Genomic DNA, 23,186 nt, shown 5'->3' with positions numbered 1-23,186 from the left:
TCTGTCAGAACTGGTAGAGGACTGGGTAGAGGACGTGGAAGAGGACGTGGAGGAGGAAGACATCTACAGCCGTCTCACCCTCCACTAACAGCGGCAGAACCTGAGGACAAATCTACAAAACACAGGTGGTGCAACAAATCATAGTCCACCCTCCCAGACACCTAGGCTGTGCTCTCGCTGTCACCGGAAGGGGCACACAGCCAACAACTGCCTGCGAGATATCAGGTGCAATTACTGCTACAAGAAAGGACATCAGGAGGACCAGTGTCGGAAGAAAAAGGAACTTGACAGACAGGACCACCTGTTTAGCGACCTGTTCTCAGAACAAACCAGCAGGATCTCTGAATTGGTGAACACTCTCACACGTCACCCACTCAGCTACTCCTATCTCAGCCCAGCAGGTGGTACTGTGCCTTATACAAGACCACAGACCTACATCCCTGCAGCTGCTCACTCACATCTCTGGCTCCTCCCTAGACCCAGTAGTGAGTGATCTGGCAGAAGGCATAGTCACTTGTCAACCATTTGGCTACGTTGGATCGTCTGACCACAATGCTGTTTTTACTACACTTAAGATCCCAACAGAACGAGGTGAGGAGTCCACACGCACAACGTGGCTATGGGAAAGAGGTAATTGGCCAGCCCTTTGCTCTGAGCTCGCCACCACCGATTGGAATGCTCTTCTCCAAGGGGATGTTGAAAACCAAGTGAAAGCCTTCACTGGACACATCCTTAATCTTCAACATGAATACATTCCTCACCAGCAATATGTGACGAAGCCTACAGATCAGCCTTGCTTTGGCTTTCGTTGTAGAGAGGCTGCTACTGCTAAGTACAAAGCATGGCGAAGGTATAACAGACATCCTACCACCTATAACAGGAACTTGCACAGGCAAGCCTGTAGGCATATGGGTGATGTTCAAAAGTGGGTCATTGCTAAATGGGAGGTGGACACTAAAATAAAGCTAGCATCAGGTAGGGTAGGCTCCAAAACCTGGTGGTCCCCGGTCAAGGACAGACAAGGTTATCTGCCTGATGAACTCAGTCCACCTCTAAATCGACAGGATGGGACCACCTCTACTAGTAGTCAAGAGAAGGCGGCCTCTTTGCTGAACACTTTGCTACCTTGGCTAGCTGCAAGAACTGTGTCAAAACTGTCAGTGGTGACAATAAGGCAGGAGGAGGTGCATTTCCTTCTTAAATCGCTTGACCAAGAAAAGGCTGCGGGCCCAGATAAGTTGAGCCCAAGATTGCTGAGAAGATGTGCAGACCAGCTAGCAGCACCTCTGACTCGCATCTTTCAGCACTACCTAGTACAGTGTAAATGACCCTCTCTATGGAAAGAGGCAAATGTAGTCCCTGTTCACAAAAAGAAGAGCAGAGCAGAAATCAGCAACTACAGACCAGTGTCACTCTTGTCAATCACTGGTAAGATCTTGAGACAATAATCTCAAGACAAAGACAGAGATATTTGACTACCAATCACTACTTTGTGATCGTCAGTATGGCTTCAGGAAAGGTTACTCTGCTGCTGATCTGTTGTAAACGTCTCCAACATGAAAAGTTATCCAAGGAAGGACCTAACAAGCTTGAATGACCAAGCATTATAAGTGATCCAAGGAAGAACCTAACAAGCTTGAAGCACCCAGCATGAAAAGTGATCCAAGGAAGAACCAAACAAGCTTGAAGAACCCAGCATGAAAAGTGATCCAATGAAAGAGTTAACAAGCTTGAAGGACTCATCATGATAAGCGTTCCAAGGAAACACCTAACAAACGTGAATGATCCAGCATGGTAAGCGATCCAAGGATGGACCTAACAAGCTTAAATGGCGCAGCATGATAAGCGATCCAAGGAAGGACATAACAAGCTTGAACGACCCAGCATGAAAAGCGATCATTGGAAGGACCTATGAAGCTTGAAGGACCCAGCATGGTAAGCAATCCAAGGATGGACCTAACACGTTTGAAGGACCCAGCATGAAAAGTGATTCAAGAAAGGACCTAACAAGCTTGAAGGACACAGCATGAAAACTGATCCAAGGAAGGACTTAACAAACTTGAAGGACCCATCATGAAAAGCGATCCAAGGAATGACCTAACAAGCTTGAATGATCCAGCATGGTAAGCGATCCAAGGAAGGACTTAACAAGCTTGAAGGACACAGCATGAAAAGTGATCCCAGGAAGGACCTAAAAAGCTTGAAGAACCCATCATGTACAGTGATCCAAGGAAGGACCTAACAAGCTTGAAGGATCCCAGCATGAAAAGTGATCCAAGGAAGGACCTTACCAACTTGAAGGATGCCAGAATGAAAAGTGATCCACGGAAGGACTTAACAAGCTTGAAAGACGCATCATGAAAAGTGATCAAAGGAAGAATCTAAAAAGTTTGAAGGACCAAGCTTGAAAAGAGATCCAAGGAAGGACATAACAAGCTTGATTGACCCAGCATGAAAAGTGATCCAAGGAAGAACCTAACACGCTTGAAGGACCCAGCATTAATAGCGATCCATGGAAGGAACTAAGAAGCTTGAAGGACCCAGCATGGTAAGAGATCAAGGAAGGACCTGACAAGTTTGAAGGACCCAGCATGAAAAGTGATTCAAGAAAGGACCTAACAGGCTTGAAAGACGCAGCATGAAAAGTGATCCAAGGAAGGACCTAACAAGCTTGAAGGACCCAGGATGAAAAGTAATGCAAATAATGACCTAACAAGCTTGAATGGTCCAGCATGGTAAGCGATCCAAGGAAGGACCTAACAAGCTTGAAGGACCAAGCATGAAAAGTTATGAAAGGTAGAACCTAACAAGCTTGAAAGACCCAGCATGAAAAGTGATCCAAGGAAGGACCTAACAAGCTTGAATGACCAGCATGGTAAGGGATCCAAGGAAGGACCTAACAAGCTTGAAGGACCCAGCATAAAAAGTGATCGAAGGAAGGACCTAACAAGATTGAAGGAACAAGCTTGAAAAGTGATCCAAGGAAGGACCTAACAAGCTTGAAAGACCCAGCATGAAAAGTGATCGAAGGAAGGACCTAACAAGACTGAAGGAACAAGCTTGAAAAGTGATCCAAGGAAGGACCTAACAAGGTTGTAAGACCCAGCATGGAAGGACCTAACAAGCTTTCAGTATGCAGCATGAAAAGTGATCCAAGGAAGTACATAACAAGCTTGAATGACCCACCATGAAAAGTGATCCAAGGAAGTTCCTAAAAAACTTGAATGACCCAGCATGGTATGCGATCCAAGGAAGGACCTAACAAGCTAGAAGGACCAAGCATGAAAAGTGGTCCAAGAAAGGACCTAACAAGCTTGAAGGGTCCCAGCGTGAAAATGATCCAAGGAAGTTCCTTACTAACTTGAAGGATTCCAGCATGAAAAGTGATCCACGGAAGGACCTAACAAGTTTTAAAGGCCGACCATGAAAAGTGATCCAAAGAAAATACCTAACAAGCTTGAAGAACCCAGAATGACAAGTGATGTAAGGAAGGACCTAACAAGTTTGAGGGACCAAGCATGAAAAGTGATACAAGGAAAGAGCTAACAAGCTTGAATGGTCCAGCATAGTAAGCGATCCAAGGAAAGACCTACCAAGCTTGAAGGATCCCAGCATGAAAAGTGATCCAAGGAAAGAGCTAACAAGCTTGAATGATCCAACATGGTAAGCAATTCAAGGAAGGACCTACCAAGCTTGAAGGATCCCAGCATGAAAAGTGATCCACGGAAGGACCTAACAAGCATGAAAGACCCATCATGAAAGTGATCCAAGGAAGGACCTAAGAAGCTTGAAGGACACAGGATGAAAACTGATCCAAGGAAGGACCTATCAAGCTTGAAGGATCCAGCATGAAAAGGGATCCAAGGAACGACCAAACAAGCTTGAAGGACCCAACTTGAAAAGTTATCCAAGGAAGGACCTAACAAGCATCAATGATCCAGCATGATAAGCAATCCAAGGAAGGACCTAACAAGCTTGAAGATCCCAGCATGAAAAGTGATTCAAGGAAGGACCTAGCAAGCTTGAAGGGCCAAGCATGAAAACTGATCCAAGGAAGGACCTAACAAGCTTGAAGGACCCAGCATGAAAAGTAATAAAAAGAAGGACCTAACAAGTTTGAAGGACCCAGCATGGTAAGCGATCAAAGAAAACGCCTAAAAAGCTTGAAGAACCCAGCACTAAGGTTGATCCAATGAAGACCTAACAAGCTTGAGGGACTCATCATGTAAAGCGATCCATGGAAGGACCTAAGAAGCTTGAAGGACGCAGGATGAAAACTGATCCAAGGAAGGACCTAACAAGCTTGAAGGACACAGCATGAAAACTGATCCAAGGAAGGACTTAACAAACTTGAAGGACCCATCATGAAAAGCGATCCAAGGAATGACCTAACAAGCTTGAATGATCCAGCATGGTAAGCGATTCAAGGAAGGAACTAACAAGCTTGAAGGACCCAGCATGAAAAGTGATCCCAGGAAGGACCTAAAAAGCTTTAAGAACCCATCATGTACAGTGATGCAAGGAAGGTCCTAACAAGCTTGAAGGATCCCAGCATGAAAAGTGATCCAAGGAAGGACCTTACCAACTTGAAGGATCCCAGAATGAAAAGTGATCCACGGAAGGAATTAACAAGCTTGAAAGACGCATCATGAAAAGTGATCAAAGGAAGAACCTAAAAAGCTTGAAGGACCAAGCTTGAAAAGAGATCCAAGGAAGGACATAACAAGCTTGATTGACCCAGCATGAAAAGTGATCCAAGGAAGAACCTAACACACTTGAAGGACCCAGCATGGTAAGCGATTCAATGAAGGACCTGACAAGTTTGAAGGACCCAGCATGAAAAGTGATTCAAGAAAGGACCTAACAGGCTTGAAAGAAGCAGCATGAAAAGTGATCCAAGGAAGGACCTAACAAGCTTGAAGGACCCAGGATGAAAAGTAATGCAAATAATGACCTAACAAGCTTGAATGGTCCAGCATGGTAAGCGATCCAAGGAAGGACCTAACAAGCTTGAAGGACCAAGCATGAAAAGTTATGAAAGGTAGAACCTAACAAGCTTGAAAAACCCAGCATGAAAAGTAATCCAAGGAAAGACCTAACAAGCTTGAATGACCAGCATGGTAAGGGATCCAAGGAAGGACCTAACAAGCTTGAAGGACCCAGCATGAAAAGTGATCGAAGGAAGGACCTAACAAGATTGAAGGAACAAGCTTGAAAAGTGATCCAAGGAAGAACCTAACAAGCTTGAAAGACCCAGCATGAAAAGTGATCGAAGGAAGGACCTAACAAGATTGAAGGAACAATCTTGAAAAGTGATCCAAGGATGGACCTAACAAGGTTGTAAGACCCAGCATGGAAGGACCTAACAAGCTTTCAGTATGCAGCATGAAAAGTGATCCAAGGAAGTACATAACAAGCTTGAATGACCCACTATGAAAAGTGATCCAAGGAAGTTCCTAACAAGGTTGAATGACCCAGCATGGTATGCGATCCAAGGAAGGACCTAACAAGCTAGAAGGACCAAGCATGAAAAGTGGTCCAAGGAAGGACCTAACAAGCTTGAAGGGCCCCAGCGTGAAAATGATCCAAAGAAGTTCCTCACTAACTTGAAGGATTCCAGCATGAAAAGTGATCCACGGAAGGACCTAACAAGTTTTAAAGGCCGATCATGAAAAGTGATCCAAAGAAAATACCTAACAAGCTTGAAGAACCCAGCATGACAAGTGATGTAAGGAAGGACCTAACGAGTTTGAGGGACCAAGCATGAAAAGTGATACAAGGAAAGAGCTAACAAGCTTGAATGGTCCAGGATAGTAAGCGATCCAAGGAAGTACCTACCAAGCTTGAAGGATCCCAGCATGAAAAGTGATCCAAGGAAAGAGCTAACAAGCTTGAATGATCCAACATGGTAAGCAATCCAAGGAAGGACCTACCAAGCTTGAAGGATCCCAGCACGAAAAGTGATCCACGGAAGGACCTAACAAGCTTGAAAGACCTTTCATGAAAGTGATCCAAGGAAGGACCTAAGAAGCTTGATGGACGCAGGATGAAAACTGATCCAAGGAAGGACCTATCAAGCTTGAAGGATCCAGCATGAAAAGAGACCCAAGGAATGACCTAACAAGCTTGAAGGACCCAACTTGAAAAGTTATCCATGGAAGGACCTAACAAGCATCAATGATCCAGCATGATAAGCAATCCAAGGAAGGACGTAAGAAGCTTGAAGATCCCAGCATGAAAAGTGATTCAAGGAAGGACCTAGCAAGCATGAAGGGCCAACCATGAAAACTGATCCAAGGAAGGACCTAACAAGCTTGAAGGACCCAGCATGAAAAGTAATAAAAAGAAGGACCTAACAAGTTTGAAGGACCCAGCATGGTAAGCGATCAAAGGAAACGCCTGAAAAGCTTGAAGGACCCAGCATTAAGGTTGATCCAATGAAGACCTAACAAGCTTGAGGGACTCATCATTTAAAGCGATCCATGGAAGGACCTAAGAAGCTTGAAGGACGCAGGATGAAAACTAATCCAAGGAAGGACCTATCAAACTTGAAGGACCCAACTTGAAAAGTTATCCATGGAAGGACCTAACAAGCTTCATTGATCCAGCATGATAAGCAATCCAAGGAAGGACCTAACAAGCTTGAAGGTCCCAGCATGAAAAGTGATTCAAGGAAGGACCTAGCAAGCTTGAAGGACCCAGCATGAAAACTGATCCAAGGAAGGACCTAACAAGCTTAAAGAACCTATCATGAAAGTGATCCAAGGAATGAGCTAACAAGCTTGAATGATCCAGCATGGAAAGCGATCCAAGGAAGGACCTAACAAGCTTGAAAGACCCAGCATGAAAAGTGATCGAAGGAAGGACCTAACAAGATTGAAGGAACAATCTTGAAAAGTGATCCAAGGATGGACCTAACAAGGTTGTAAGACCCAGCATGGAAGGACATAACAAGCTTTCAGTATGCAGCATGAAAAGTGATCCAAGGAAGTACATAACAAGCTTGAATGACCCACCATGAAAAGTGATCCAAGGAAGTTCCTAACAAGGTTGAATGACCCAGCATGGTATGCGATCCAAGGAAGGACCTAACAAGCTAGAAGGACCAAGCATGAAAAGTGGTCCAAGGAAGGACCTAACAAGCTTGAAGGGCCCCAGCGTGAAAATGATCCAAAGAAGTTCCTCACTAACTTGAAGGATTCCAGCATGAAAAGTGATCCACGGAAGGACCTAACAAGTTTTAAAGGCCGATCATGAAAAGTGATCCAAAGAAAATACCTAACAAGCTTGAAGAACCCAGCATGACAAGTGATGTAAGGAAGGACCTAAAGAGTTTGAGGGACCAAGCATGAAAAGTGATACAAGGAAAGAGCTAACAAGCTTGAATGGTCCAGGATAGTAAGCGATCCAAGGAAGTACCTACCAACCTTGAAGGATCCCAGCATGAAAAGTGATCCAAGGAAAGAGCTAACAAGCTTGAATGATCCAACATGGTAAGCAATCCAAGGAAGGACCTACCAAGCTTGAAGGATCCCAGCACGAAAAGTGATCCACGGAAGGACCTAACAAGCTTGAAAGACCTATCATGAAAGTGATCCAAGGAAGGACCTAAGAAGCTTGATGGACGCAGGATGAAAACTGATCCAAGGAAGGACCTATCAAGCTTGAAGGATCCAGCATGAAAAGGGATCCAAGGAATGACCTAACAAGCTTGAAGGACCCAACTTGAAAAGTTATCCATGGAAGGACCTAACAAGCATCAATGATCCAGCATGATAAGCAATCCAAGGAAGGACGTAAGAAGCTTGAAGATCCCAGCATGAAAAGTGATTCAAGGAAGGACCTAGCAAGCATGAAGGGCCAACCATGAAAACTGATCCAAGGAAGGACCTAACAAGCTTGAAGGACCCAGCATGAAAAGTAATAAAAAGAAGGACCTAACAAGTTTGAAGGACCCAGCATGGTAAGCTATCAAAGGAAACGCCTGAAAAGCTTGAAGGACCCAGCATTAAGGTTGATCCAATGAAGACCTAACAAGCTTGAGGGACTCATCATTTAAAGCGATCCATGGAAGGACCTAAGAAGCTTGAAGGACGCAGGATGAAAACTGATCCAAGGAAGGACCTATCAAACTTGAAGGACCCAACTTGAAAAGTTATCCATGGAAGGACCTAACAAGCTTCATTGATCCAGCATGATAAGCAATCCAAGGAAGGACCTAACAAGCTTGAAGGTCCCAGCATGAAAAGTTATTCAAGGAAGGACCTAGCAAGCTTGAAGGACCCAGCATGAAAACTGATCCAAGGAAGGACCTAACAAGCTTAAAGAACCTATCATGAAAGTGATCCAAGGAATGAGCTAACAAGCTTGAATGATCCAGCATGGAAAGCGATCCAAGGAAGGACCTAACAAGCTTGAAGGACCCAGCATGAAAAGTGATCCAAGGAATGACGTAAAAAGCTTGTAGAGCCCAGCATGTACAGTGATTCAAGGAAAGAACTAATAAGCTTGAAGGACCCACAATAAAAAGTGATCCAAATAAGGACCTAACAACCTTGAAAGAACCCAGCATGAACAGTGATCCAAGGAATGACCTAAGAAGCTTGAAAGACCCATCATGAAAAGTGATCCAAGGAAGAACCTAACACGCTTGAAGGACCATTCATTAACAGTGATCCATTGAAGGACCTAAGAAGCTTGAAGGACCCACCAAGGTAAGCGATCCAAGGAAGGACCTGGCAAGTTTGATGGACGCAGGATGAAAAGTGATTCAAGGAATTACTTAACAAGCTTGAAAGACCCAGCATGAAAAGTGATCCAAGGAAGTACATAACAAGATTCAAGGAACCAGCTTGAAAAGTAATCCAACTAAGGACCTAACAAGATTGAAGGAGGTAGCAAGAAAAAAGATCCAAGGAAGGACCAAAAAAAATTGAAGGACACAGCATGAAAAGTGATCCAAATAAGAACCTGACAAGCTTGAGAGACCCAGAATGAAAAGTGATCCAAGGAAGGATCTAACAAGCTTGTATGACCCAGCATGTTAAGCGATTAAAGGTAGGACCTAACAAGCTTTTAGTAAGTAGCATAAAAAGTGATCCAAGAAAGTACATAACAAGCTTGAATGACCCAGCATGGTATGTGATCCAAGGAAGGACCTAACAAGCTAGAAGGACCCACTGTGAAAAGTGAACAAAGGAAGGACATAACAAGCTTGAATAATCCCAGCATGAAAAGTGATCCAAGGAAGGACCTTACCAACTTGAAGGATCCCAACATGAAAGGTAACCCACAGAAGAACCTATGAAGCTTGAAAGACAAATCATGAAAAGTGATCCAAGGTAGGACCTAACAAGCTTGAATGAACCAGCTTGAAGAGTGGCCAAGGAAGGACCTAACAAGTTTGAATGACCCAGCATGAAAATTGATCCAAGGAAAGACCTAACAAATTTGAGGGACCCAGCATGAAAAGTGATCCAACGAAGGACCTAACAAACTTTAAGGACCCAGCATGAAAAGTGATCCTAGGAATGACCTAACAAGCTTGCATTGTCCAGCTTGAATAGTGATTCATGGAAGGACCTAACAAGCTTAAAGGATCGTAGCATGAAAAGTTGATATAAGGAAGGAAGTAACAAGCATAAAGAACCCAGAACAAAAAGAGATCCAAGGAAGGACCTAACAAGCTTGAAGGACCCAGTATGAAAAGTGACCAAAAGAGGGACCTAACAAGCATGAAGGACCCATTACGAAAAGTGATCCAAGGAAGGACCTAACAAGCTTAAAGAACCCATCATGAAAAGTGATCCAAAGAAGTACATAACAGGCTTGAATGACCGAGCATGAAAAGTGATCCAAGGAAGGACCAAAACAAGCTTAAAGACCCAGCATGAAAAGTGATTCAAGGTAGGACCTAACACGCTTGAAGGACCCAGCATTAAAAGTGATCCAAGGAAGGACCTAACAAGCTTGAAGGACCCAGAGTGAAAAGTGATCCAAGGATTGACCTAACAAATTTGACGGACCCAGCATTAAAAGTGATCAAACGAAGGACCTAACAATCTTGAAGGACCCAGCAGGAAAAGTGATCCACGGAATGACTTAACAAACTTTAAGGACCCAGCATGAAAAGTGATCAAAGGAATGACATAAAAAGCTTGAATTATCCAGCATGAAAGTGATTCAAGGAAGGACCTAACGAGCTTGAAGGATCCCAGCATGAAAAGTGATATAAGGTTGGACGTAACAAGCATAAAGGACCCAGAACAAAAAGTGATTCGAGGAAGGACCTAACAAGCTTGAAGTACGCAGCACGAAAACTGATGCAAAGAAGGTCCTAACAAGCTTAAAAAACCCCGCATGAAAAGTGATCCAAGGAAAGACCTAACAAGCTTGAAAGACCCAGCATGAAAATCGATTCAAGGAAGGGCTTAACAAGCTCGAAGGACCCAGTATGAAAAGTGATCCAAGGAAGGACCTAACAAGCTTGAAGGACCCAGCATGATAAGCGATTCAAGGAAGGACCTAACAAGCTTGAAAGACCCAGCATGAAAAGTGATCCAAGGAATGACCTAACAATCTTTAAGGACCAAGCATGAAAAGTGATCCATGGAAGGACCTAACAAGGTTGTAGGATCAATCATGATAAGTGATCCAAGGAAGGACTTAACAAGCTTTTAAGACCCAGCATGAAAAGTGATCCAGAAAAGGCTCTAAAAACCGTGAATGACACAGCATGAAAAGGTGAGGTCACAGACCCTGAGCTGCTTTGGGGATTAGTGTGGACGGTTACAAAGCATGGCTTGCTTCTGCAGTGTTTTAAAAATTGAGGTTGGAGAGTTGAAGGAGGAGGTCTTGCTTCTCCAGGAGGTGATTAGGAGGCTGAAGGTCCACCTCAATGGGTCTGGGAGAGAGTGTGAGGTGGCTGGAGTTGTGGGGAATGAGGCTTCTAGCAGCGAGGTGCAGTCTGTCTCTCGCTGTGAGGAGGCTGTAGTTGGGGAGGCAGCAACGGCTACCAGCAGTGAGGTGCAGCCTAGCACCTGCTACAAGTGGCGAGTAGTTCACAGTAATGGAAGGCGCATCAGAGTAAGGAAAGTTAAGAGTGAAGATCTGAAGGTAGGAAATCGCTTCTCTGTTCTTCAGGATGAATGTACTTCAGTGGCCAGTGAAGGTAAGGGTACTACTGCCCCTGCTAATGGAGGTAAGCGCATTCTTGTGGTTGGTGACTCTCAGGTAAGATACATTGATCGTGCTTTTTGTAATAGGAATAAGAAGATGAGAGATAGAGTGTGCTTCCCTGGAGCTGGTGTTGGGGACATTGTCAACAGGCTGGATAATATCATGTCAGGTAATGGGAGCAAGCCCATTATCTGTCTCAGTGCTGGTGGAAATGATATTGGGAAGGGTAGGAGAGAAGAGCTGCTAGATAAGTACAGGTCAGCTATAGATTTCATTAAGTCTAAGGGAGGGATCCCAATCATATGTAGCATCTTGCCTAGAAGGGGAGTAGGAAATGAATGGTTGTCTAGGGCAATTGGTGTAAATTGCTGGCTAGACAGATACTGCAAGGAACTTGCAATCCCATTCATTGACAACTGGAACAACTTTTATGGCAAACATGATATGTATGCAAGGGATGGGGTACATCTCTCTGGGGCTGGGGTGGTAGCACTTGCAGACTCGATTGAGAAGGCCATTGGTGAAATGCCTATGATTTTAAACTGATGGAAGATAGAGGTATGGGTGTGTGTGGGAAACAAGCAGGGTGCAACACTTGGGTTGGAAACAGTAAATGTATAAAAGGCATTCAGCATGAAGTTATAAATAAAGACAATAGATCAGGTCAGCAAACAAAGGGGGACAGCAGAGGGCAGCAAGGGACTAGCTCCCTTAAGGTTTACTATACTAATAGCAGGAGTGTAAGAAATAAGATAGATGAGCTAAGATTAATTGCAAGTGCAGGAAACATAGATATTATTGCTATAACAGAGACCTGGCTCAATCTGAAAGATAGAGAGATGCCCTCTGAATGCCACATACAAGGCTATAAATTATTCCACACTGACAGGGTCAACAGGAAAGGTGGTGGAGTAGCGATGTATGTCAGAGACAATTTAAATTGTTGTGTTAGACAAGATATTAAATTAGAAGCGTCAGCCACTGAATCTGTTTGGTTACAGCTTCTCGAGGGCCGAGAAAAACTAATTTTGGGTGTGATTTACAGGGCCCCAAATCTTGATAGGGAGTGCAGTAAACTTCTATGGGACGAAATTCGTAAGGCATCTACATACGAAAATGTTGTGCTAATGGGAGATTTCAACTACAGACAGATTGACTGGAGCAATTTGACAGGAAATTTAGAGTCAGGTGACTTTCTTGATACGATCCAGGATTGTTTTTTAAAACAGTTTGTGACAGAGCCAACTAGGGGAAATAACCTCCTTGACTTGGTTCTTGCCAGTAGGGAAACACTAATTAATAATCTTGAGGTTAATGATGAGCTTGGGGAAAGTGATCACAAATCACTCAGTTTTAATATATCATGGAATTCCCCTAATAATGGCAATCAAGTCTCCGTCCCTGACTTTCGCTTGGCTGATTTCATAGGACTGAAAAATTACTTAGGTGGGCTGAACTGGAATGACCTGACTAAGGGTCAGGTAGGTGGTGATGGTTGCCGATATGATGCTTTCCAGGGCATAGTTCTAGCTGCTCAGTCAAATTATGTTCCAAATAGGGAAATCAGATCAAACAAAAATGATCCTAAATGGATGAACAATAGATTAAAATATCTGATTGGTCAAAAGAGAGGCATATATAGGCAAATCAAAAGAGGAGAGGGGCAATTGAGAAATCGATATATTCAGTTAAAGAGAGAAATAAAAAAGGGAATTAGAAAAGCAAAAAGAGATTATGAGGTTAAAGTTGCAAGAGAATCGAAGACTAACCCAAAAGGATTCTTTCAGGTATACAGAAGTAAGATCAGGGACAAGATAGGCCCACTCAAAAGTTCCTCGGGTCAGCTCACTGACAGTGATAAGGAAATGTGTAGAATTTTTAACACATACTTCCTCTCAGTTTTTACACAGGAGGATACCAGCGATATTCCAGTAATGATAAATTATGTAGAACAGGACGATAATAAACTGTGCACTATTAGGGTCACAAGTGACATGGTCCTTAGGCAAATAGATAAATTAAAACCTAACAAATCCCCAGGCCCTGATGAACTGTATGCAAGGGTTCTAAAGGAATGTAAAGAGGAGCTTAGCACACCTTTGGCTAATCTTTTCAACATATCACTACAAACTGGCATGGTGCCAGATAAGTGGAAAATGGCAAATGTGATACCTATTTTCAAAACAGGTGACAGGTCCTTAGCTTCGAACTATAGACCAATAAGCCTAACCTCCATAGTGGGAAAATTTATGGAATCAATAATTGCCGAGGCAGTTCGTAGCCACCTTGAAAAGCATAAATTAATCAACGAATCTCAGCATGGTTTTACAAAGGGGCGTTCCTGCCTTACGAATTTATTAACTTTTTTCACTAAGGTATTTGAGGAGGTAGATCATGGTAATGAATATGATATTGTGTATATGGACTTCAGTTAGGCTTTTGACAGGGTCCCACATCAGAGACTATTGAGGAAAATTAAAGCACATGGAATAGGAGGAGAAATTTTTTCCTGGATAGAGGCATGGTTGACAAATAGGCAGCAGAGAGTTTGCATAAATGGGGAGAAATCAGAGTGGGGAAGTGTCACGAGCGGTGTTCCACAGGGGTCAGTGTTGGGCCCCCTGCTGTTCACAATCTACATAAACGACATAGATGAGGGCATAAAGAGCGACATCGGCAAATTTGCCGATGACACCAAAATAGGCCGTCGAATTCATTCTGACGAGGACATTCGAGCACTCCAGGAAGATTTGAATAGACTGATGCAGTGGTCGGAGAAGTGGCAGATGCAGTTTAATATAGACAAATGCAAAGTTCTAAATGTTGGACAGGACAATAACCATGCCACATATAAACTAAATAATGTAGATCTTAATATTACGGATTGCGAAAAAGATTTAGGAGTTCTGGTTAGCAGTAATCTGAAACCAAGACAACAGTGCATAAGTGTTCGCAATAAAGCTAATAGAATCCTTGGCTTCATATCAAGAAGCATAAATAATAGGAGTCCTCAGGTTGTTCTTCAACTCTATACATCCTTGGTTAGGCCTCATTTAGATTATGCTGCACAGTTTTGGTCACCTTATTACAGAATGGATATAAATTCTCTGGAAAATGTACAAAGGAGGATGACAAAGTTGATCCCATGTATCAGAAACCTTCCCTATGAGGATAGACTAAGGGCCCTGAATCTGCACTCTCTAGAAAGACGTAGAATTAGGGGGGATATGATTGAGGTGTATAAATGGAAGACAGGAATAAATAAAGGGGATGTAAATAGTGTGCTGAAAATATCTAGCCTAGACAGGACTCGCAGCAACGGTTTTAAGTTGGAAAAATTCAGATTCAGGAAGGATATAGGGAAGTACTGGTTTGGTAATAGAGTTGTGGATGAGTGGAACAAACTCCCAAGTACCGTTATAGAGGCCAGAACGTTGTGTAGCTTTAAAAATAGGTTGGATAAATACATGAGTGGATGTGGGTGGGTGTGAGTTAGACCTGATAGCTTGTGCTACCAGGTCGGTTGCCGTGTTCCTCCCTTAAGTCAATGTGACCTGACCTGACTAGGTTGGGTGCATTGGCTTAAGCCGGTAGGAGACTTGGACCTGCCTCGCATGGGCCAGTAGGCCTTCTGCAGTGTTCCTTCGTTCTTATGTTCTTATGTTCTTAAATTTGACGGACCCATCATGAAAAGTGATAAAAAGAAGCACATAACAGGCTTGAATGACCGAGCATGAAAAGTGATCCAAGGAAGGACCAAAACAAGCTTAAAGGCCCAGCATGAAAAGTGATCCAAGGTAGGACCTAACAACCTTGAAGGACCCAGAGTGAAAAGTGATCCAAGGAGTGATCTAACAAATTTGACGGACCCAGCATTAAAAGTGATCCAAGAAATGACCTAACAAGCTTGAAGGACACAGCATGAAAAGTGATTCAAGGAAGAACCTAACAAGCTTAAAGGACCCAACATGAAACGTGACCCAAGCAAGGACCTAAAAACTTGAAGGACCCTGCATTGAAAAGTGATCCAAGGAAGGATCTAACAATCTTGAAGGACCCAGCATAATAAGCGATCCAAAGAAGGACCTAACAAACTTGAAGGACCCAGCATTGAAAAGTGATCCAAGGTAGGACATAACGAGCTTGAATGACCCAGCATGAAAGGTGATTCAACTAAGGACCTAACTAGCTTGAAAGACCCAGCATTAAAAGTGATCCAAGGAAGGACCTAACAAGCTTGAAGGAAAAAGAATTAAAAGTGATCCAGGTAAGTACCTCACAAGCTTGATGGATTAAGCATGAAAAGTGATCCAATGAAGGACCAAATAAGCTTGTAAGACTCAGCATTAAAAGTGATCCAAGGAAGGACCTAAGAAGCTTGAAAGACCCAGCAAGAAAAGAGATTCAAGGAAGGGCCTAACAAGCTTGAAGGACCCAGTATGAAAAGTGATCCAAGGAAGGACCTAACAAGCTTGAAGGACCCAGCATGATAAGCGATTCAAGGAATGACCTAACAATCTTTAATGACCAAGCATGAAAAGTGATCCATGGAAGGACCTAACAATCTTTAATGACCAAGCATGAAAAGTGATCCATGGAAGGACCTAACAAGGTTGTAGGATCAATCATGATAAGTGATCCAAGGAAGGACCTAACAAGCTTTTAACACCCAGCATGAAAAGTGATCCAGAAAAAGAACTAAAAACCTTGAATGACACAGCATGAAAAGTGAACCAAAAAGAACATGACAAGCTTGAAGGACCCAGCTTGAAAAGTGATCCAAAGAAAGACCTAACAAGCTTTTAAGACCCAGATGAAAAGTGATCCAAGGAAGGACCTAAACAAGGTTGAAGGACCCAGCATGAAAAGTGATCCAGAAAAAGGTCCTAACAAGCTTGAATGACCTAGCATGAAAAGCGATCAAAGGAAGGATCTAACAAATTTAAGGGCGCAGCATGAAAAGTGATACAAGGAAGGACCTAACAAGCTTGAATGACCAGCATGGTAAGCGATCCAAGGAAGGACCTAACAAGCTTGAAGAACCCAGCATGAAAAGTGATCCAAGGAAGGACTTTACCAAGTTGATGGACCCAGCTTGAAAAGTGATCCAAGGAAGGATTTAAAAAGGTTGTAGGACCCACCTTAAAAAGTGATCCAAGGAAGGACGTAACAAGCTTGAAGGACCCAGCATGAAAAGCGATCCATGAAAGGACCTAACAACCAAGAAGGACGCAGCAGGAAAAGTGATCAAAGGAAGGACCTAACAAGTTTGAAGGACCCAGTATGGTAAGCGATCCAAGTAAGAACCAAACAAGCTTGAAGCACCAAGCATTAACAGAGATCCAAGGAAGTAACTAAAAAGCTTGAAGGACCAAGAATGAACAGTGATCCAAGGAAGGACCTAACGGGCTTGAAAGACGCAACATGAAAAGTGATCCAAAGAAGGACCTAACATGCTTGAAGGACACATTATGAAAAGTGATCCAAGGAAGGACCTGACAAGCTTGAAGGACCCAGCATGAAAAGTGATCCAAAGAAAGACCTAACAAGCTTGAAAGACCCAGTATGAAAAGTGATCCAAGGAAGGACATAACAAGCTTGAAGGATCCCATCATGAAAAGTGATCGAACGAAAGACCTAACAAGCTTGAAAGATCCCCGCATGAAAAGTGATTCAAGGAAGGACCTATCAAGCTTGAAGGATCCCAGCATGAAAACTGATAGGAAGAGGGACGAAACAAGCATAAAGGACTCAGAACGAAAAGTGATCCAAGGAAGGACCTAACAAGCTTGAAGGATCCAGCATGAAAAGTGATCCAAGGACGGACCTAACAAGCTTAAAGGACTCAGCAAGAAAAGTGATCCAAAGAAGTACCTAACAGGATTGAATGATCCAGCATGAAAAGTGACCCAAGGAAGGACCTAAACAAGCTTTAAGGCCCAGCACTAAAAGTGATTCCAGGAAGGACCTATCAATCTTGAAGGACCCAGCAAGAAAAGTGATCCAAGAAAGGATATAACAACCTTGAAGACCAAGCGTGAAAAGTGATCCAAGGACTCACCTAACAAATTTGACGGACCCAGCATGAAAAGTGATAAAAAGAAGCACATAACAGGCTTGAATGACCGAGCATGAAAAGTGATCCAAGGTAAGACCTAACAACCTTGAAGGACCCAGAGTGAAAAGTGATCCAAGGATTTATCTAACAAATTTGACTGACCCAGCATTAAAAGTGATCCAACGAAGGACCTAACAAGTTTGAAGGACCCAGCAGGAAAAGTGATCCACGGAATGACCTAACAAGCTTGAATTATCCACCATGAATAGTGATTCAAGGAAGGACCTGACGAGCTTGAAGGATCCCAGCATGAAAAGTGATATAAGGAAGGAGGTAACAAGCATAAAGGACCCAGAACGAAAAGTGATTCAAGGAAGGACCTAACAAGCTTGAAGTACGCAGCATGAAAACTGATCCAAAGAAGGTCCTAACAAGCTTGAAGGACACAGCATGAAAAGTGATCCAAGGAAGAACCTAACAAGCTTAAAGGACCCAACATGAAACCTGACCCATGCAAGGACCTAACAAATTTGAAGGACCCAGCATTGAAAAGTGATCCAAGGAAGGATCTAACAATCTTGAAGGACCCAGCATAATAAGCGATCCAAAGAAGGACCTAACAAACTTGAAGGACCAGCATTGAAAAGTGATACAAGGAAGGACATAACGAGCTTAAATGACCCAGCATGAAAAGTGATTCAACTAAGGACCTATCTAGCTTGAAGGACACAGCATGAAAAGTGATCCAAGGAAGAACCTAACAAGCTTAAAGGACCCAACATGAAACGTGACCCAAGCAAGGACCTAACAAACTTGAAGGACCCAGCATTGAAAAGTGATCCAAGGAAGGACATAACGAGCTTGAATGACCCAGCATGAAAAGTGATTCAACTAAGGTCCTAACAAGCTTGAAAGACCCAGCATTAAAAGTGATCCAAGGAAGGACCTAACAAGCTTGAAGGACCAAGCATTAAAATTGTTCCAAGTAAGGACCTCACAAGCTTGATGGATCCAGCATGAAAAGTGATCCAAGGAAGGACCTAACAAGCTTGAAGGACCCAGCATGATAAGCGATTCAAGGAAGGACCTAACAAGCTTGAAAGACCCAGCATGAAAAGTGATCCAAGGAATGACCTAACAATCTTTAAGGACGAAGCATGAAAAGTGATCCATGGAAGGACCTAACAAGGTTGTAGGATCAATCATGATAAGTGATCCAAGGAAGGACTTAACAAGCTTTTAAGACCCAACATGAAAAGTGATCCAGAAAAGGCTCTAAAAACCGTGAATGACACAGCATGAAAAGTGAACCAAAAAGAACATGACAAGCTAGAAGGACCCAGCATGAAAAGTGTTCCAAAGAAAGACCTAACAAGCTTTTAAGACCCAGATGAAAAGTGATCCAAGGAAGGACCTAAACATGGTTGAAGGACCTAGCATGAAAAGTCATCCAAAAAAAGGTCCTAACAAGCTTGAATGACCCAGCATGAAAAGCGATCAAAGGAAGGACCTAACAAATTTAAGGGCGCAGCATGAAAAGTGATACAAGGAAGAACCTAACAAGCTTGAATGACCAGCATGGTAAGCGATCCAAGGAAGGACCTAACAAGCTTGAAGAACCCAGCATGAAAAGTGATCCAAGGAAGGACTTTACCAAGTTGAAGGACCCAGCTTGAAAAGTGATCCAAGGACGGATCTAAAAAGGTTGTAGGACCCACCTTAAAAAGTAATCCAAGGAAGGACGTAACAAGCTTGAAGGACCCAGCATGAAAAGCGATCCATGAAAGGACCTAACAACCTAGAAGGATGCAGCATGAAAAGTGATCAAAGGAAGGACCTAACAAGTTTGAAGGACCCAGTAAGGTAAGCGATCCAAGGAAGAACCAAACAAGCACCAAACATGAACAGTGATCCAAGGAATTAACTAACAAGCTTGAAGGACCAAGCATGAACAGTGATCTAAGGAAGGACCTAGAGGGCTTGAAAGGCCCAGCATGAAAAGTCATTCAAGGAAGGACGTAACAAGCTTGAAGGACGCAACATGAAAAGTGATCCAAAGAAGGACCTAGCAAGCTTGAAGGACAGATCATGAAAAGTGATCAAAGGAAGGACCTGACAAGCTTAAAGGACCCAGCATGAAAAGTGATCCAAACAAAGACCTAACAAGCTTGAAAGACCCAGCATGAAAAGTGATCCCAGGAAGGACATGAAAAGCTTAAAGGATCCCATCACGAAAAGTGATCGAACGAAAGACCTAACAAGCTTGAAACATCCCCGCATGAAAAGTGATTCAAGGAAGGACCTAAAAAGCTTGAAGGATCCCAGCACGAAAAGTGATAGGAACTAGGACTTAACAAGCATAAAGGACCCAGAACGAAAAGTGATCCAAGGAAGGACCTAACAAGCTTGAAGGACACATTGTGAAATTGATCCAAGGAAGGATCTAACAAGCTTAAAGGACTCAGCAAGAAAAGTGATCCAAAGAAGTACCTAACAGGCTTGAATGACCCAGACATGAAAAGTGATCCAAGGAAGGACCTAAACAAGCTTAAAGGCCCAGCATTAAAAGTGATTCCAGGAAGGACCTATCAATCTTGAAGGACCCAGCAAGAAAAGTGATCCAAGAAAGGATATAACAAGCTTGAAGGACCAGCGTGAAAAGTGATCCAAGGACTCACCTAACAAATTTGACGGACCCATCATGAAAAGTGATAAAAAGAAGCACATAACAGGCTTGAATGACCCAGCATGAAAAGTGATCCAAGGAAGGACCAAAACAAGCTTAAAGACCCAGTATGAAAAGTGATCCAAGGTAGGACCTAACAACCTTGAAGGACCCAGAGTGAAAAGTGATACAAGGAGTGATCTAACAAATTTGACGGACCCAGCATTAAAAATGATCCAAGAAATGACCTAACAAGCTTGAAGGACACAGCATGAAAAGTGATCCAAGGAAGAACCTAACAAGCTTAAAGGACCCAACATGAAACGTGACCCAAGCAAGGACCTAAAAACGTGAAGGACCCAGCATTGAAAAGTGATCCAAGGAAGGATCTAACAATCTTGAAGGACCCAGCATAATAAGCGATCCAAAGAAGGACCTAACAAACTTGAAGGACCCAGCATTGAAAAGTAATCCAAGGTAGGACATAACGAGCTTGAATGACCCAGCATGAAAAGTGATTCAAATAAGGACCTAACTAGCTTGAAAGACCCAGCATTAAAAGTGATCCAAGGAAGGACCTAACAAGCTTGAAGGAAAAAGAATTAAAAGTGATCCAGGTAAGGACCTCACAAGCTTGCTGGATCCAGCATAAAAAGTGATCCAATGAAGGACCAAATAAGCTTGTAAGACTCAGCATTAAAAGTGATCCAAGGAAGGACCTAAGAAGCTTGAAAGACCCAGCATGAAAAGAGATTCAAGGAAGGGCCTAACAAGCTTGAAGGACCCAGTATGAAAAGTGATCCAAGGAAGGACCTAACAAGCTTGAAGGACCCAGCATGATAAGCGATTCAAGGAAGGACCTAACAAGCTTGAAAGACCCAGCATGAAAAGTGATCCAAGGAATGACCTAACAATCTTTAATGACCAAGCATGAAAAGTGATCCATGGAAGGACCTAACAAGGTTGTAGGATCAATCATGATAAGTGATCCAAGGAAGGACCTAACAAGCTTTTAACACCCAGCATGAAAAGTGATCCAGAAAAAGAACTAAAAACCTTGAATGACACAGCATGAAAAGTGAACCAAAAAGAACATGACAAGCTTGAAGGACCCAGCTTGAGAAGTGATCCAAAGAAAGACCTAACAAGCTTTTAAGACCCAGATGAAAAGTGATCCAAGGAAGGACCTAAACAAGGTTGAAGGACCCAGCATGAAAAGTGATCCAGAAAAAGGTCCTAACAAGCTTGAATGACCTAGCATGAAAAGCGATCAAAGAAAGGATATAGCAAATTTAAGGGCGCAGCATGAAAAGTGATACAAGGAAGGACCTAACAAGCTTGAATGACCAGCATGGTAAGCGATCCAAGGAAGGACCTAACAAGCTTGAAGGACCCAGCATGAAAAGTGATCCATGGAAGGACTTTACCAAGTTGATTGACCCAGCTTGAAAAGTGATCCAAGGAAGGATTTAAAAAGGTTGTAGGACCCACCTTAAAAAGTGATCCAAGGAAGGACGTAACAAGCTTGAAGGACCCAGCATGAAAAGCGATCCATGAAAGGACCTAACAACCAAGAAGGACGCAGCATGAAAAGTGATCAAAGGAAGGACCTAACAAGTTTGAAGGACCCAGTATGGTAAGCGATCCAAGTAAGAACCAAACAAGCTTGAAGCACCAAGCATTAACAAAGATCCAAGGAAGTAACTAAAAAGCTTGAAGGACCAAGCATGAACAGTGATCCAAGGAAGGACCTAACGGGCTTGAAAGACCCAGCATGAAAAGTGATTCAAGGAATGACCTAACAATCTTTAATGACCAAGCATGAAAAGTGATCCATGGAAGGACCTAACAATGTTGTAGGATCAATCATGATAAGTGATCCAAGGAAGGACCTAACAAGATTTTAACACCCAGCATGAAAAGTGATCCAGAAAAAGAACTAAAAACCTTGAATGACACAGCATGAAAAGTGAACCAAAAAGAACATGACAAGCTAGAAGGACCCAGCATGAAAAGTGTTCCAAAGAAAGACCTAACAAGCTTTTAAGACCCAGATGAAAAGTGATCCAAGGAAGGACCTAAACATGGTTGAAGGACCTAGCATGAAAAGTGATCCAGAAAAAGGTCCTAACAACCTTGAATGACCCAGCATGAAAAGCGATCAAAGGAAGGACCTAACAAATTTAAGGGCGCAGCATGAAAAGTGATACAAGGAAGGACCTAACAAGCTTGAATGACCAGCATGGTAAGCGATCCAAGGAAGGACCTAACAAGCTTGAAGGACCCAGCATGAAAAGTGATCCAAGGAAGGACTTTACCAAGTTGAAGGACCCAGCTTGAAAAGTGATCCAAAGACGGATCTAAAAAGGTTGTAGGACCCACCTTAAAAAGTGATCCAAGGAAGGACGTAACAAGCTTGAAGGACCCAGCATGAAAAGCGATCCATGAAAGGACCTAACAACCTAGAAGGACGCAGCATGAAAAGTGATCAAAGGAAGGACCTAACAAGTTTGAAGGACCCAGTAAGGTAAGCGATCCAAGGAAGAACCAAACAAGCACCAAGCATGAACAGTGATCCAAGGAATTAACTAACAAGCTTGAAGGACCAAGCATGAACAGTGATCTAAGGAAGGACATGAAAAGCTTGAAGGATCCCATCACGAAAAGTGATCGAACGAAAGACCTAACAAGCTTGAAACATACCCGCATGAAAAGTGATTCAAGGAAGGACCTAAAAAGCTTGAAGGATCCCAGCATGAAAAGTGATAGGAACTAGGACTTAACAAGCATAAAGGACCCAGAACGAAAAGTGATCCAAGGAAGGACCTAACAAGCTTGAAGGACACATTGTGAAAAGTGATCCAAGGAAGGACCTAACAAGCTTAAAGGACTCAGCAAGAAAAGTGATCCAAAGAAGTACCTAAGAGGCTTGAATGACCCAGACATGAAAAGTGATCCAAGGAAGGACCTAAACAAGCTTAAAGGCCCAGCATTAAAAGTGATTCCAGGAAGGACCTATCAATCTTGAAGGACCCAGCAAGAAAAGTGATCCAAGGAAGGATATAACAAGCTTGAAGGACCAGCGTGAAAAGTGATCCAAGGACTCACCTAACAAATTTGACGGACCCATCATGAAAAGTGATAAAAAGAAGCACATAACAGGCTTGAATGACCGAGCATGAAAAGTGATCCAAGGAAGGACCAAAACAAGCTTAAAGGCCCAGCATGAAAAGTGATCCAAGGTAGGACCTAACAACCTTGAAGGACCCAGAGTGAAAAGTGATC

At 43.0% G+C, this 23,186-nt stretch overlaps 2 protein-coding genes across 2 annotated transcripts in view; one reads left to right on the top strand and one right to left on the bottom strand.

Annotated features, from left to right (window-relative positions):
* Window positions 1-12,457, top strand: part of LOC138852330 (uncharacterized) — a 49,854-nt gene extending 37,397 nt beyond the window's left edge. Inside the window, exon 2 of the mRNA XM_070082145.1 lies at window positions 10,744-12,457. Coding sequence (XP_069938246.1) covers window positions 10,798-11,724 — 927 coding nt within the window. The 5' untranslated portion in view covers window positions 10,744-10,797 and the 3' untranslated portion in view covers window positions 11,725-12,457. The remainder of the gene's footprint in view (window positions 1-10,743) is intronic.
* The window catches only part of LOC128685349 (pregnancy zone protein-like), a 503,287-nt gene that overhangs the window by 223,581 nt on the left and 256,520 nt on the right, over window positions 1-23,186 (bottom strand). The window lies entirely within an intron of this gene.

Source organism: Cherax quadricarinatus, chromosome 1 (assembly GCF_038502225.1).
Source record: "Cherax quadricarinatus isolate ZL_2023a chromosome 1, ASM3850222v1, whole genome shotgun sequence".
Taxonomy (NCBI): domain Eukaryota; kingdom Metazoa; phylum Arthropoda; class Malacostraca; order Decapoda; family Parastacidae; genus Cherax; species Cherax quadricarinatus.
The sequence above is the reverse complement of the archived record's forward strand: the minus strand, read 5'-3'. Positions and strand labels throughout refer to the sequence as shown.